The 17,777-nt window shown below is 38.5% G+C and overlaps 1 protein-coding gene across 1 annotated transcript in view; it reads right to left on the reverse strand.

Annotated features, from left to right (window-relative positions):
- Window positions 1–17,777, reverse strand: part of NUP155 (nucleoporin 155) — a 67,341-nt gene that overhangs the window by 2,672 nt on the left and 46,892 nt on the right. The window contains exons 28-34 of the mRNA XM_059173823.1: window positions 17,352–17,506; window positions 13,720–13,849; window positions 12,253–12,366; window positions 11,410–11,530; window positions 10,430–10,540; window positions 7,632–7,768; window positions 344–450 (exon numbers count right to left, since the gene is read on the reverse strand). Coding sequence (XP_059029806.1) covers window positions 344–450; window positions 7,632–7,768; window positions 10,430–10,540; window positions 11,410–11,530; window positions 12,253–12,366; window positions 13,720–13,849; window positions 17,352–17,506 — 875 coding nt within the window. The remainder of the gene's footprint in view (window positions 1–343; window positions 451–7,631; window positions 7,769–10,429; window positions 10,541–11,409; window positions 11,531–12,252; window positions 12,367–13,719; window positions 13,850–17,351; window positions 17,507–17,777) is intronic.

The following is a 17,777-nucleotide window of genomic DNA, read 5'->3' on the forward strand; positions in this document are numbered from 1 at the left end:
ATTATAATGCGAAGGGGACAATAAGGATGACTCTTTAAATTAATATTGAATTACTTACATTCTTTTGGTCTTTTCAAACAAATATACCTTGAAATGGCCAATAATCTCACAAAGACATAACTGAACTGAAGGAGTTTAGAAGTAATTCATAAATTACATCATTTACCTATAGTATTCAGAACAGGGGTTGAAAAATGGAAAAAACTCTAACCTTTCATATATGCTAACTGATACCATTCAAATAGTAATTCTCCATATCTTCCCCCATCTAACTTTGTTGTTCAGATACTTATTAAAAACATTTAAGGTTTTGCTATAATGGCAATAGCTAATTCATAGTTACCTCTCACAATTTAAAACCTGGCTAGGATTCTCAACATATCTTGCCAATAGTACATGTATACAATCCAAAAGGTGCAGTGGCTTCTTCATTCTGTTCCAGAATGGATCCTATAAAGAAAGCATACACCATGAGTTCTAAAGCAAACTGAGTCAACTGATTTTTCAACCATTTATATTATTAGTTAAACCAGTCTTCAGAGTCCCAGGCAAAATTTCTCAATACTAAAATAAGCATTTAATGCAGGAGCACTGTGACAATGGGTGTGTTCTCACTATTCTGAGGGCTTCCTGAACAGCATGGGGTGTAAGATGCTCTGTTTTGGGCAGAGAGAATGGGGTGGCACTATTTTCCCCCTTACCACCAATACAAAGACTTCAGAGATCACTAGTGGAGGTGCGGTTGCTTACATCAAACCCTACCTCTTGCGGTGCTTATTTACTGGGAATGTTCTGACTCTGAGTCAGTGTGGCAGGTCTTTCCCCCAGAAGACCAGCACAGGAAGCACGCCTGCACCAACTCTAATGCTCACAGAGTGCTTCAAAGCATCACCTGAGTACCAGTAGAACTAGGACTAGGCTTTAGTTTTTTGTTGTTGTTGTTGTTTGTTTTTTTTTTTTCATTTCCTTTTCTCTTTTGGGGGATCAGGCTTCTCACACCCCCTTCTTTTTCCTTGGAATCAGGCTTATAGTTTTTGATTGTCTATTCGATTTTTGGGGGGAGGGGTCCTTTTCTTTTTTCTTCCATCTTCCCTTTTGTTTTTCTTTTCTTAAGATTTTTATTTATTTAAGAGAGAGAGAGAGAGAGAGAGTTCACAAGCAGGGAGGAAGGGTAGAGGGAGAAGCAGACTCCCTGCTAAGCAAGGAGTCTGATGTGGGACTCAATCCCAGGACGCTGGGATCATGACCTGAGCTGAAGGCAGACACTTAACTGACTGAGCCATGCAGGTGTCCCTCCTTCCCCACCCCCACCAGGTTTATTTTAACAAATAAATCAAAGCACATCTAGTTAAAAGGTCCATACACTCCTCATGACAAGAAGGGGCTCTGCAGAGGACTAACCAGTGGGAAAGAGCAGTCAAAGCACAACAGCAGAGGCCACACAGCATACACCAGAAACACTTCTTGAAGTGCCACGCGCTGGACGTGTATGACTCTGCCACACTTTTTTTTTTTCTTTTTTAAAGAAAGGGAGGGGCACCTAGGTGGCTCAGTGGGTTAAAGCCTCTGCCTTTGGCTCAGGTCACGGTCCCAGGGTTCTGCAATCGAGCCCTGCATCGGGCTCTCTGCTCAGCAGGGAGCCTGCTTCACCTCCATCTCTCTCTGCCTGCCTGACTACTTGTGATCTCTGTCAAATAAATAAATAAAAATCTTAAAAAAAAAAAAAAAAGAAAGAAAGAAAGAAAGGGAAAGAGAGAGAGATATGGAAGAGCAGAAGGAGAGGGAGATAGAATCTTAAGCAGGCTCCATGCCCAGTGTGAAGCAGGACATGGGGTGAGATCTCATGACCATGAGGTCATGACCTGAGCCAAAATCAAGCTGGGTGCTTAATTGACTGAGCACTCAGGCACGCCTGACACCTTTTTAATATAGTATTACTCTCAGATTCAAGAAACATAATAAGCTTTCAAAACATGCAAAAGACAGAAACTTATCCAAAATGACAAGAGAAAAATGACAAGAGAGAAATTCTCCCCAAAAGAAAGATCAATAAGAAATCATAGCCAGGAACCTGTACAAAACAGATATAAGCAATATATCTGAGTAAGGATTTAGAAAAACAGTTACAAGACTTCTAGCTGGTCTTGGAAAAAAGCATAGAAGACACCAGAGAAACCCTTGTTGAGGAAATAAAAGGACTAAAAACTAGTCAGGCTGAAATGAAAAATACTATAGCTTGAGATGTGAAACCAAGTGGATATAATTACTATGAGGATTGAAGAAGCAGAAGAGCAAATAGGTGATATACATGATAAAATTATGGAAAATAATGAAGCTAAAGAGAAGAAGAAAAGAAAACTATTAGACTGTGTAGGTGGACTTAGGGAACTCAGCAAGACCATACAGCAAACCAGGATCTATATCAGAGGAGTCCCAGAAGAAGAGTGGGAAGAGGGGATAGATGGGCTATTTGAACAAATTATAGCTGAAAACTTCCCTAATTTGGCAAAGGAAACAGGCGTTCAAGTCCAAGCGGCACAGAGAACTCCCCTCAAAATAAAAAAAATAGGTGAATACCACAAAATATCATTGTGAAACTTACAAAATATGAAGATAAAAAGAAAATTCTGAAAGCAGCTAGGAACAAAAAAGGTCCTTAGCCTACGAGGGTAGACACATAAGATTAGCAGTAGACATGTCCACTGAAACCTGGCAGGCCAGAAAAAAGTGGCATGATATATTCAATGTGCTGTGAATGGGAAAAATAAGCAGCCAAGAATACTATATCCAGCAAGGCTGTCATTCAGAATAGGAGAGATAAAAAGTTTCTAAGACAAGGGGCGACTGGGTGGCTCAGTGGGTTAAAGCCTCTGCCTTCGGCTCGGGTCGTGATCTCAGAGTCCTGGGATCGAGCCCTGCATCGGGCTCTCTGCTCAGTGGGGAGCCTGCTTTCCCCTCTCTGTCTGCCTGCCTCTCTTCCTACGTGTGATCTCTGTCTGTCAAATAAATAAATAAAATCTTAAAAAAAAAAAAAAAGGGGCGCCTGGGTGGCTCAGTGGGTTAAGCTGCTGCCTTTGGCTCGGGTCATGATTTCAGGGTCCTGGGATCGAGTCCCGCATCGGGCTCTCTGCTCAGCAGGGAGCCTGCTTCCCCCTCTCTCTCTGCCTGCCTCTCTGTCTACTTGTGATCTCTGTCAAATAAATAAATAAAAATCTTAAAAAAAAAAAAAAAAAGAGTTTCCAAGACAAGCAAAAACTAAAGAAGTTCATGAACACTAAACTAGCTCTGCAAGAAGCATCAAAAGGGATCCTCTGAGTGGGAAGGAGACCAAAAGCAACAAAGAATAGAAAGGAGCTGAGACAATCTACAGGAACAGAGTCTTTATAGGTAATACAATGGCACTAAATTAATATCTATCAATTATTATTCTGAATGTAAATGGGTAAATGTTCTAATCAAGAGACAAAGGGTATCAGAATAGATTTAAAAAAAAAAAAAAACCAAAAAACAAGACTCATTGATATGCCTGTTTACAGACTCACTCTAGACCTAAAGATAAAGTAAAGGAGTAGAGAACCATAACCATGCAAATAGACATTTAAAAAAAAAAAAATAAATAGCGAGACTTATCAAAAAGAAAACAGAAAGGACCAAATAAATAAAATCACAAATGAAAGAGACCACAACGAACACTGCAGAAATACAATTATAAGAGAATATTATGAGGAATTACATGCCAATAAATTAGGAAATCTGGAAGAAATGGATGCATTCCAAGAAACATATAAACTACTAAAATGGAAACAGGAAGAAACAAAATCTGAATAGACCCATAATCAGCAAAGAAACTGAATCAGTAATCACCAAAAATCTCCCAACAAGAATCCAGGGATGGATGGCTTCCCAGGGGAATTCTATCAAACATTTAAAAAAGAATACCCGTTCTTCTTAAACTGTTCCAAAAAACAGAAACGGAAGGAAAACTTCCAAACTCATTCTGTGAGGCCAGTATTACCTCGATTCCAAAACCAGATAAAGATCCCACTAAAAAGGAGAATTACAGGGAGCTCCAGGATGGCTTAGTGAGTGGAGCACTGGACTCCTGATTTCTGCTCTGGTCATGATCTCAGGGTCATGAGACTGAGCCCCGCGTTGGGCTCCCTGCTCAGTGCAGACACAGAGTCTGCTTGTCCTTCTCCCACCCCCTCTGGTACACTCTAAAATAAGAAATAAAATAAATTTTTTTAAATGGAGAATTACAGACTAATATCCCTGATGAAAATGGATACAAAATTCTCAACCAGGGGCTCCTGGGTGACTCGGTCAATTAAGCAGCCAACTCTTGCTTTTGGTTCAGGTCAGATCTCAGGGTCTCAGAATCAAGCCCTGCATTGGGCTCAGCTCTCAGCTGGGAATTGGCTTGAGGATTCTCTCTCCCTCAGCCCTCCCCCTGCACACACTCTCCCTCTCTCAAATAAATAATTTTAAAAAACCCCAATTCTCAGCAAGATACTAGCTAACTGGATCCAACATTACATTAAAAGGATTATTCACCACAACCAAGTGGGACTTATTCCTGGGCTGCAGGTATGCTTTAATATCCACATATCAATCCATGTGTATACCACATAAATAAAAGGATAAGAACCGTATGATACTCTGAAGTGCCTGGATGGCTCAGTCACTAAGCGTCTGCCTTTGGCTCAGTTCATAGTCCCAGAGTCCTGGGACTGAGCCCCACATAGGGCTCCCTGCTTGGCGGGAAGCCTGCTAATCCCTCTCCCACTCTCCCTGCTTATGTTCCCTCTCTCGCTGTGTCTTTCTCTATCAAATAAGTAAACAAATAAATAAGAACCATACAATGCTCTACATACAGGCAGAAATAGCATCTGACAAAACACAGCATCCTTTCTTGATAAAAACCCTTAAGAGCGTAGGGATAGAAGGAACATACTTCAATATCATAAAGACCATATACAAGAGACCCACAAGTAATATCATCCTCAATGGGGAAAAACAGAGCTTTTCTGCTATGGTCAGGAATAAGACAGGGATGTCCTCTCTCACTAGTGTTGTCTGACATAGAACTGGAAGTCCTAGCCTCAGTAATCAGACAACAAAAGGAAATAAAAGGCATCCAAATTGGCAAGGAAGAAGTGAAACTTTCACTATTCACAGATGACATGACGCTCTGTGTAGAAAACCCAAAAGACTCCACCAAAAAATTGCTAGAACTGATACAGGAATTCAGCAAAGTTGCAGGGTATAAAAGCAATGCACAGATGTCTGTTGCATTTCTGTACAATAATGAAGCAGCAGAAAGAGAAATCAAGGAATCAATCCCATTTACAATTGCACCAAAACCATAAGCTAGCTAAGAAGAAACCTAACCAAACAGGTAAAGATCTATACTCTGAAGACCACAGAACACTTCTGAAAGAAACTGAAGATGACACAAAAAAATGGAAAAACATTCCATGCTCATGGAATGGAAGAATAAATATTGTTAAAATGTCTGTATTACCTAAGCAATCCACACATTCAATGAAATCCCTATCAAAATAATACCAGCAATTTTCACAGAGCTAGAACAATCCTAAAATTTGTATGGAACTAGAAAAGACCCCATATAGCCAAAGTAATGTTGAAAAAGAAAACCAAAGCTGGAAGCAGCACAATTCTGAACTTTAAGCTCTATTACAAAGCTGTAATTAAGAAGACAGTATGGTACTGGCACAAAAGCAGATATATAGATCAATGGAACAGAACAGAATGCCCAGAAAGGGACCTGTAACTCTATGGTCAACTAATCTTCAACAAAGTAAGAAAAAATATCCAATGGGAAAAAGCCTCTTCAACAAATGGTGCTGGGAAAATTGGACAACAGGCAGATGAAGCTGGACCACTTTCTTACACCATACAAAAAAAAAAAAAAAAAAAAAAAAAAAAAAAAATCAAAATGGATGAAAGACCAAAATGTGAGACAGGAATCCATCAAAATCCTAGAGAAGACACGTAGCAGTCTCTTTGACCTTGGGCACAGCAACTTCTTATTAGACATGTCTCCAGAGGCAAAGGAAAGAAAACCAAAAATGAACTCCTGGGATTCCATCAAGATAAAAAGCTTCTGCACAGCAAAGGAAACAGTCAACAAAACTAAAAGGCAACTAATAGGAAAAGATACATGGAAAGGACATATGTGATAAAGAATTAGTATCCAAAATGTATAAAGAACTTATCAAAGTCAAGACCCCAAAACAAATAATCCAGTTAAGAAATGGGCAGAAGATATAAGAATGGCTAAAAGACACATGAAAAAATGCTCAACATCACTCATCATCAGGGAAACACAAATCAAAACCGCAATGATACATCTCCTCACACCTGTCAAGAGGAAACACAGGTTCCTCAAGAGGAAATTTACATGCTCCACAGAATAACATCACAATGCAGTTTTCAAGGATGTTCAAATATTAACCATGACCAGATAAATAATCTAGAAACCACAAAATATTAGATGCTTATTTTATTTTTTTATTTTCTTCTTGTCAGCTGTGATACCGCTTTTGCTTTAAACCTATGCAGACTTAGTCTGATATTATAAATAAAGACTAAACCAGTAAACAATCTTAATTCTCATTCTGGGTAACTAGACATGAGCAGGTTATTTATTTAAAATCTCTACCCTTGTCAGATGCTCATTTCAAGGTTTAAATGAGATATACAGGGGCGCCTGGGTGGCTCAATGGGTTGAGCCACTGCCTTCAGCTCGGGTCGTGATCCCAGGGTCCTGGGATCGAGCCCCGCGTCGGCTCTCTGCTCTGCAGGGAGCCTGCTTCCTCCTCTCTGCCTGCCTCTCTGCCTACCTGTGATCTCTGTCTGTTAAATAAATAAAATCTTAAAATAAAATAAAATAAAATAAATGAGATATACAAGTGTCTTGTAAAGCACCATATAAATGTTTTGGTGGTGCTATCTTAAGAGACATCATATAGGTCAACAAGGTTTCATTTGGATCTTTTATCATAGGATAAAAATGATAAGATATATAGTCTGATAAGGTTCAATATTATCAGAAAGATTTTTTTTTTAATCGAGAAAGAATTTTTTTAATTGAGGTATAACTGACACATAACATCATATCACTTTCAGGTGTACAACATATGAGTTGTTATGGGAATCAGTATGGGAAATGATCACTATACTAAGTCTAGTTACCATGCATCACCATCATAGTTACAAAGTTTTTTTCTTGTGGTGAGGAAGATCTTTGAGCACTGACATTTTAGATGAAGTTATAGAGAATAAATACAGTATTATTTTGTTCTGATAAAACAAACGGTGATTCTTAAATGTAATGGGCTTAGCCTATTCCACCAAGAGTAAAGAAAATATGTTTACTAAGAAATATTTGCTTTTTATCATGAAACATGGCAAAACAACTCATTATCAGTTTTAGAAGGTTAAAGTATGATAATTTCTTATATTGAACCAGTGAAGCATGTTTCTGAAGTAATTTTTATCATATGATGAGACACTTTGATAAACATACAATCAAAATATTCTTTTATCTAGAAAACGTTTAACTTTAACTAAATAAATTATTTCATTTTATTTAATATTTTTCTTACCCGTGACTTGAACAAGTGATCATATACTTCTAATAGTCTAGGTAATGGCACTCCAATTTCATTCATTGTCTGTATTACAAAACCTACATCCCAGTTCAAAGTACAAACTTGCTGTTCTAAAAACTGCACAATAAAATCTGGAGAGGGAAAAAGATCAGAAATTAGAATTGTTAACTCTCCCCCTCACCCCAGCTTGAGAAAAAATAGCCAAACATTACGTAAGTTTAAGGTATAGAACATGAAGATGTTATACATATACACACTGTAAAGTGTTTACTCCAGTAAGGTTAGTTAATGTGGTCCTTCACCTCACATAATTACTCTTTTGTTGTTAAAGAACTGTTAACTCCTGGGGAGCCTGGGTGGCTCAGCTGGTTAACTGGCTACTTTCAGCTCAGGTCATGATCTCAGGTCCTGAGATTGAGTCCCGCATGGAGCTCCCGGGTCAGTAGGAAGTCCGCTTCTCCCTCTGCCCCTTCCCCATTTGTGCTTGCACTTGTTCTCACTTTCTCTCTCTCAAATAAATAAGATCTTTAAAAAAAGAAAACCAATTAAAAATTTTTTTTTTTTTTTACAAAAGTAAGTGATATATCAGAATAGGCAATACAGAGACATAAAGTAGATCATTAACTGCCTAGGGCTGGAGAGTGGAAAGGTATAGGGAGTGACGGCTATTAGGTACACGGTTTCCTTTGGGGTGATGAGAATGGTCTAAATTTTTTTTTAAAGATTTTATTTATTTATTTGACAGAGAGAGATTACATGTAGGCAGAGAGGCAGGCAGAGAGAGAGAGGAGGAAGCAGGCTCCCTGCTGAGCAGAGAGCCTGATGTGGGACTCGATCCCAGAACTCTGGGATCATGACCTGAGCTGAAGGCAGCGGCTTAACCCACTGAGCCACCCAGGAGCCCCGAGAATGGTCTAAATTTAATTGTGGTGATTGGTGTACAACGATGAACATGCTACAAAATTTAAAGCTATTAGAAAAAAAACTACATTTTGCTGAGTTTGGAAAATACAGAAAGGTACAAGAAATAGAGACCATTCACAATCCCACTAATGGAGAAGACCCACTGGTATTTCTTCAGTATCTTGATATATTATATACTCAATTTAACAGTTTTTCAGAAAAGAAGGGTTACTGCATCCTGATTTTAGAAACATGTAATGGGTTTTTTAAGTGCATCCACCCCCTCAGATGTGTAAGTTATTTATTTGATGGTTCTAATTTTGGCCCCATTCTCACTTTTTACTACCTATCATATCACAAATAAGATCATAATAGTAACAATCACATTCATATTTATGATCGTCAAAATCTGAGAATGACCAAGGTGAATGTCCCCAGGTAAGAAGAATCACTGAAAAGACTGCCACTGACTGAACCTGCAACTACCCGAGAATCTACCATACAAAAATTTTGCATAGATAATCAAATTCCTAAAAACTCTAAACTTGCTCTAGTTTGTAACCCCCGGAGCTTGTTTGACATTGAAAGATGGACAAAAAAAGAAGGAAAAAAAAGGCCTCTTCTACCCTAGACATTATTGGGTTCAAAAATTAAAAATCTAAGCCAAAGCAGAAATACTCTCTAAAGAAATTATGTATAGTGTGGCCTTTTTATTATTAAAATTGTTAAGTTTTTATTTTCTCTTTATTTTTCTCATTAATAAATAGCATGGCAGTTTTAAACACTATACTTACAAGAGAAAAGGGTATGATTATAATGACTTGATTTCCTGACATTTCCAGGAAATAAACTGTAAATCAAGATGGTCTATAAAAAGGGCTCTATCCTCATTAAATAAACAAACAATTTAATGTTATGTTGTGAGCATTTTCCTGGTTCTCACCATTTTTCAAAGACCCTAGGTGCTTAACATCTTACTTTATGGATGTATTTATGTTCATTCTATTCTTGTATTTTTATTTATTTATTTTTTTAAGTAGGCTAAAAGCCCAGCATGGAGCCCAACATGGAGCTTGAACTCATGACTCTGAGATCAAGGCCTGACCTGAGAACAAGAGTTGGACGCTGAATCAAGCGAGTCACTCAGGCACCCTGATTCTACTGTTTTACAACTGAAGAAAAATATTACACATTGGCAAATGGCTAATAATTAGAGTCATATACATAACAATTACAGTAATACAGTTGATTAAGGGGTTCAAAAATTGCATTTTAAACAATTATTTGCTATTTAATTTTTTTAAAGATTTACTTATTTTTCTGAGAAAGAGAAAGAGTGTGAGCAGGGGGAGAGGCACAGGGAGAAAGAGAATTCTCAAGCAGGTTCCCTGCTCAATGGGGACCCCAATGTGAATCAGGGCTCTATCCCAAGACCCTGAGATCATGACCTCAGCTGAAATCAAGAGTCAGCTGCACAACCAACTGAGCCACCCAGGTGCCCCAACTATTTGTTATTTTAAAGAAAAATGTGTCCTCAATATAATAAGAGTTGAAGCAATCACAGATTGCCCATGCAGAAAATCAATCATTTTTCTTTCCTCCTTAAAACTTGTAGAGGGTTACCAACAATATAATCATTACTAAGGTCTGTTAGCACTATCCCCAGATATGGAAACTTGCAAGGTCAAAGAAAGTTCCTTACCTAACTACCAACAAATTCTGCTATCTTTGGAGGTTTTTCTTTCTGGAGAGGTAGAATTACACTACTGAGCTAAACAGCAACAAAGACACAATTCCACTCTGAGGATGATAAATTTTTTCCATGTCAATGAAGAAAATCATCAAAACAAAACAAAACACCCATGATAGCACATAAGATTACTGCTTACCTAAAGGAAAGAAGCGAGGTGTGCCAGCGTAAATTTTGCCCAGGAGCACAACCTTGAGACTGAGGGCATGCATTCTATCTGAGGAGCTCAGCGCCACGCTTTCATTCAATTCTGTAAGAAAAAGACATGCCATGAGAAACCAAACGGCTTTTCATGTGAAATGTTTAAACTGGCTATTTCATTCTATTTCAAGGTAAAAAGTATCCTACTAATGATATTCTAATATAATGAGCAGATACTGTGTTTCTGTTAGTGTCTGAAATACTTTTGATTTAAATAGGTCACAGGTTATGGGATTCTGAGGAAAGTGTCTCAGAATCCTTTATTAAGAAGAACAACCAGGGGCACCTGGGGGGCTCAGACATTAAGCATCTGCCTTCGGCTCAGGACATGATCCCGGGGTCCTGGGATGGAGCCCCACACCAGGCTCCCTGCTCAGTGGGGAGCCTGCTTCCCACTCTCCCACTCCCCGTGCTTCTATTCCCTCTCTTGCTGTCTCTCTCTGTCAAATAAAATCTTTTTTTTTTTTTTTAAAGATTTTATTTATTTGACAGAGACAGACATAGTGAGAGAGGGAACACAAGCAGTGGGAGTGGGAGAGGGAGAAGCAGGCTTCCCGCTGAACAGAGAGCCTGATGTGGGGTTCAATCCCAAGGCCCCGGGATCATGACCTGAGCCAAAGGCAGACAACTAATGACCGAGCCACCCAGGTGCCCCTAAATAAAATCTTAAAAAAAAAAAAAAAAAAAAAAAAAGAAGAATAAGAAGAACAACCAAAAAATAACTATCCTTTTCTCAGAGTTTTCTCCAATATAAATTGAAGTCATTCTCTACAGGACTACCTCTGCCATATCCAGGTACCCACCACTTAGGTATATTCAATTTTCATGAGCTCTAAATATGAAAGCCACTAATAGCTTGCATTCCTCTACCAAGTCACTAAATAATGTATGCTAATATACCTGTAAGTGAGCACTTACCTTTCTCTATGATATCTTGCCAAAGTGTCTGCACCAATATAGGGTCTGAATAACCAGCACAATGAATTATTGCAAGTTTACACTCTGCAAGTTTAAACGGGTCAGCAAATTCCCCATAAAGCTGTTGGGAGAAAATGCCAACATTATACATACAACCAGGGGTCAAGTGTCAGAAATTTATAGTGATGCACTCCTTGAAAATTAAAAACGACCAAAGATCTTATCCAAAGTTCCTAAAATAGGATATAAAGATGTGATGACATGCAGGTGTTCATAACTCCAGATTAAGAATGGCAAAGGCTTGGTAAAATTAAATAGATTTCAACATGTGTGCCTCCCCGGCCCCCTTGGCTGGCAGGGAGATACTGTAATAACATATCCTTTATAATTAGCACTGTCTAAACCAGGGTTTAAAGAATCCTGGAAACACAAGTTGCAGGGTGCTTCATGGTTCTTGGAGAAATATCCAAGAATTATTGAAAAAGGGACTGCTCTGAAGTATAGAGTGGGAGAGGCTCAGAGAGGTAAGCAAAGATAAGTTACTTCTCCAAGACAAGAAGCAGGGCCATAAAATAAAAGGCAGGAGTTTTAACAAAGCTTGGTGTGAGGCTGATAAGAGTCTTGATAGAAAATGGCTTGGACAGAGCAAGTTAGCTGTCCCTAAGAGTCAGATACCACAGCAGTGATCTCTCAGCCCAGCAACATGCTCCCCAGGATGGGTTATCTTAATTTTGTGGAGAAAGATTAATCTTTCTCATGAAATGCAAAGTAGAATGCAAATGAAACAAGGAATTTATAGGTATTATGTGACTGCTAGAGGAATTCAACTTGCTTTTTTATTACCTTAGTTATGTCCATTAGCTCAGAATCCAGCTGAGAAATTGCATCCTGTACAGAAGAATGGTGGGAATACTGTCTTTGTAGTGTCTCTTGTATCTGAAGTTGGATCCTAGCAACCTAGTTTGAATTAAAAAAAGCAAGTCTTAAGTTTTTGATGATAAGTCAACAAGTACTTGAAGGAATGATTCCTAGTATCTGACTTTAAGTTGGTTAAAGTAAAAAAAAATGTATAAATAACAGTATAGTGACTATAATTAACACTGTATCACATATTTGAAAGTTGCTGAAGAAAATAGATTGTAGAAGTTCTTATCACAAGAAAAAAATTTTGTCATTATGTATATAGTGATAAGTGTTAGTTAGATTTATTATGGTGATCATTTTGCAATACCTAAAAATACTGAATCATTACACTGTATACCTGAAACTAATATAATACTATGTCAATTATACCTCAATTAAAAAAACTGTACAAATGAAGACTTCTATTGTAACAACCTAGCAGCTCTTCATCACAACCCAAAGATCTCATAGGAAGTATACTATGGCAGAGAGCCTTTGCTGTCACTGTAATACCCATCTCTCCCATGATTGCAGCCAGAAAATGGCTAGACCATATTTTCCAACCTCCTCTGTAGAGAGATATGGCCATAAGACTAAGTTCTCTTCAATGGACTGTAAGTGGCTGTACAGTATGTCACTTCAGGACTGAGGTCTTTTTTTTTTTTTTTTTTTAAATATTTTTTATTTATTTATTTGACAGAGAGAGAGATCACAAGTAGATGGAGAGGCAGGCAGAGAGAGAGAGAGGGAAGCAGGCTCCCTGCTGAGCAGAGAGCCCGATGCGGGCCTCGATCCCAGGACCCTGAGATCATGACCTGAGCCGAAGGCAGCGGCTTAACCCACTGAGCCACCCAGGCGCCCAGGACTGAGGTCTTTAAGAGAGCTTCTTACATGTGATTTTTTCTCTTACTCCCTCTGACAGAAGAAAAAGTTAAGGCCATAGGGAATGGCAGAGCCAGAAAATAGAACTTGGGTATTAAAATCAATCAAGTGGAAGAAAGCCAGTGGCCAGTCAGGAACACCAACTCTGGATATTTGTGAATGAGAAATAAGCTTTTGTATTTGCACCATTACATACTCTTAGGTCTCTTAATTAGGGCAGTTTAGCCTACTCTACTTCACGTATCTACTCATTAGTTTCTAGAATAAATGGTAAATGTGATAATCTCCTTTGTGTTGGAACAGTTGGGAAAAAAAAACCAAAACAACCTTTAGAAATGCCACAGAGAAAAATCTAATTATAGCAATGTCCTGTGACCCAATAATAGATGTATGTCTACATATGAAAATAAATACATACAGGCAGAAGACACTAGAATATTAACTGCTACTGACCTGTGAGTTACTAGAGGGAAGAAGGGAAAATGAAATAAATGCAGGCAAAGGTTAAGTATCTTTAGCGCTTACTTCCATTTTTTCTTCTAATTCATGAAGGAATTCACCATCTGCAGCTATCGAGGAAATAGCAGTAGAACTTTTGGCACTAAGAATGGCTCGAGCAATGTACTCTAGTCGCTGCTGAAGTGAAATTTCTGTGCTGGGGGAGAAAAACCTTACTTTTATTTATATGAACTCTTAAGGATCCCATATACAAATATATTAATTATGACACACTATTTTGTACATACCAAATGAGCCATAAAAGCCCATTTGAAACTTGAAAAAACTATTAAAGGAATTCTAATGAAAGAGATCTACAGTTTAAGGCAACAAATTAAAAAATGCTTAAGTTTACATCCAAGAAAGTAACTCCTGATTTTTTTTTTTAAAAGATTTTATTTATTTGACAGAGAGAGATCACAGTAGACAGAGAGGCAGGCAGAGAGAGAGAGAGAGAGGGAAGCAGGTTCCCTGCTGAGCAGAGAGCCTGATGCAAGACTCGATCCCAGGACCCTGAGATCATGACCTGAGCTGAAGGCAGCGGCTTAACCCACTGAGCCACCCAGGCGCCCTGTAACTTCTGATTTTAAAACTTTAATTCAGTATATTAAAACTTGGATTCTTCAAAACACTAAAGTAAGGAAAAAGTTCTTTATCACTCCTCATATTCTTCACTTCTCTACCTTAATACGGCTAATACTGTATGTAATCCTCCACAAAGCAAATAGAGTGACCTCTTAAAAACAGAAATCAAATTATGTCACATGTCTTCACCTACTCCTTCAACTTCCTCTCCTTTCACCTGCTCCCATGTTCACCATCTCCAACCGCACTGGCTTTCTTTTTTATATCCTAAACATGATAAACTTGAATCTAAACCACCTCTGCAGAGACTATTGTTCCCAAGCTTGGGCCATTTCCTCCACATCTTTTTTTTTTTAAAGATTTTATTTATTTATTTGACAGAGAGAGATCACAAGTAGACAGAGAGGCAGGCAGAGAGAGAGAGGGAAGCAGGCTTCCTGCCGAGCAGAGAGCCCGATGCGGGACTTGATCCCAGGACCCCGAGATCATGACCCGAGCCGAAGGCAGCGGCACCCACTGAGCCACTCAGGCGCCCCCCTCCACATCTTTAATACTGTACTTTCTTGTCACTTGAGAATCAATTTTCTTTTTTTAAAAAATTTTTTAAAAAGATTTTATTTACTTATTTGACAGAGATCACAAATAGGCAGAGAGGCAGGCAGAAAGAGGGGCAAGCAGGCTCCCCACTGAGCAGAAAGCCTGATGCGGGGCTCGATCCCAGGACCCTGAGATCATGACCTGAGCTGAAGGCAGAGGCTTAACCCACTGAGCCACCCAGGTGCCCCAAGAATCAATTTTCATAACAATTTGTTTGAGGCCTTCTCTGACCAATCTTAACTAAAGCCGCTCCTTACCCCCACTTCCCAATAGGCCCTTTTTACTATATTATTCTATTTTTATTATTTTTATAGAACCTGAATTTGTTTGTGTCTGCATTCTATACCCACTGGAATGGGAGTTTTGGGGACCAAAGGTGGTATTTGCATTGTTCACTATTCCTTTCTGCATGCCTTGAATATACATCACTGGTGCTCAAAATCTATTTGCTGGCTGGCAGGCTGGCAGGTGTCAGAAAGCCCAAGCATGTATCCACCTCGATGGTTACCACCTTCAGTCCTTTCTAATCCCCCATCACACTTGGTTCTTTGATATTACAGAGTGACTTGGCATTAAAAACAAATCCACTAATTCATTTAGTTGCTGGCAACCTCTCATACTAACCAGTATTAAATGTAACTTTTGATATCCCCATTACTTCCAGTTTGAATCAGGAAAAAACTAGCTTTCTTTTACTTTCAGATCAAACTGTCCTTCTGTATAGCTATGGCTCCCATATTTTTCCCCTTCTAAAAAAAAAAAGAAAGGGAGGGAAGGAGAAAGGAAGAATTAACTCCTCTCTCCCTTCTATCCTTGAAAGTACTGGTGTAGATGACAGTTACTTAGCACTGACCATCTCTCAGTGCTGCACGTACAGGACTGTTTAGTACATTTGGGACCTGTTTCTAAAAGAGCTTCCCGTTCTTTCCCCTCTCATCTCTAAAAAAAGCCCTACTTGAACCAAACATATTAAAAGTAGGTAACATTTCCAAATAATTTAAAATACAAATTCTATAGCTGCCAATTTATTTGCTGCAGCCTATATAAGCTAAAAGAGTGTGGTGAGAAAGAGAGTAACATTATAGTCGGAAAAATATTTTATTGCGGAAAAAGAAGGTTAAGCTGAGAGCTAGAGTAGAAGGACAGTGTATCTCACATGAGGAGGAAATTAGGTTATATGTGTTATGTACAAAGTAGATATGGATAATGAATGTTCTTAAGTTAGAGAATTTGTGAATTTTTTTTTTTTAGATTTTATTTATTTGACAGAGAGAGACAGAAGCAGGGGGAGTGGCACACAGAGGGAGAAGCAGGCTCCCTGCTGAGAGAGAAGCCTGATGCAGACTCAAACCCAGGACCCCGGGATCATGACCTGAGCCAAGGGTAGACACTGAACAACTGAGTCACCCAGGCATCCCTTCTGAATATGTTATAATAACAATATAACAAGAAAAAAGGTCAATAAATATTAATGGAAGGCCAATTAAGAATAAATATGTACATACTCACACTTGCTATTACAGTCACATCTAAACTATTTAAAGTAGGCTCTAAGCCCAACCGTGGGCTTGAACTAATGACCCTGAGATAAGAGTCACATGCTCTACTGACTGAGCCAGAAAGGTGCCCCATAAGTTACCATTCTGATTAACTTCGTTTAAAAACAACTTTGTTTCCACAACCTCTTCTTCCTAACTTAATTGAGCTCCAGTTTTAAAAATAGAACTTGTGTTATTTTGGCAAAGAAGATTTCAAATGAAATACAAGGTCAAATTAATGATCTGTCCAAAATTATATTGTTTTTTGATATGATAATCTAACTAGACATTTCAATGCTTTCTTTAATAAGATTCTTAACAATCTTTAACATAAATGCTCAAAACTTTTTTGTAATTTAAACCAACAGTGCAGAGGAAATTAGTCTAGATTTAGTAACACATTTAAAATTATAAAGCCTTTGAGAGATTTTGTCCTTTTTTTTTTTTTTTTTAAAGATTTTATTTATTTATTTGAGAGAGAGACAGTGAGAGAGAGCATGAGCGAGGAGAAGGTCAGAGAGCGAAACAGACTCCCCATGGAGCTGGGAGCCTGATGCGAGACTCGATCCCGGGACTCCGGGACCATGACCTGAGCCGAAGGCAGTCATCCAACCAACTGAGACACCCAGGCCTCCCAGATTTTGTCCTTTCAATTAAGAATACTGATTAACTGTTTAGTAGTAAAGAATCTAAAGACATACTTTAAAGAAGAGATTTAGAAGTTAGTTTGACTAAAGACAACCTTGGGTATTTAGTACCTCCTATACACTATTAAAAAAGAAAAAAACTGTAAACTGTATGTAAATCCAAGTAAAAGCATAAAAAACTGTACATACTATAACCTGAATAATGTTTTATTTAATTTCTGAAATCCAGATGTGTCTAGTTATAGGTCAGTTATCAATCATTATTCATAGAAGTAAGAGTATTATACCATACCTATGCATGTCAGCCAATTTGGACAAGACGCGAGCAGCATTACTAAAGCTTCTATTCTTTTCATAATACCTCCACAGTAAATCCATATAACGAACTTTGTTTTGATCAACTTTGGCCATTCGGACTAGATGTGGCTCCAGAAATGGAGAAGCAATCTGCAAATTACACAGTCACTCAGAAACTCTCCTGGGCTAGCCGCTTGCTCTTTATGTAGTAACTACAACATCTTTATTTATTTATTTATTTACTAAAAAGATTTTTTATTTATCTATTTGATAGAGGTCACAAGTAGGCAGAGAGGCAGGCAGAGAGAGAAAGAAGAGGAAGCCGGCTCCCTGCAGAGCAGACAGCCCGATGTGGGGCTCGATCCCAGGACCCTGGGATCACGACCCGAGCCGAAGGCAGTGGCTTAACCCACTGAGCAAC

The sequence above is a fragment of the Mustela lutreola genome, chromosome 5 (genome assembly GCF_030435805.1).
Source record: "Mustela lutreola isolate mMusLut2 chromosome 5, mMusLut2.pri, whole genome shotgun sequence".
In the NCBI taxonomy this organism is placed as follows: Eukaryota; Metazoa; Chordata; class Mammalia; order Carnivora; family Mustelidae; genus Mustela; species Mustela lutreola.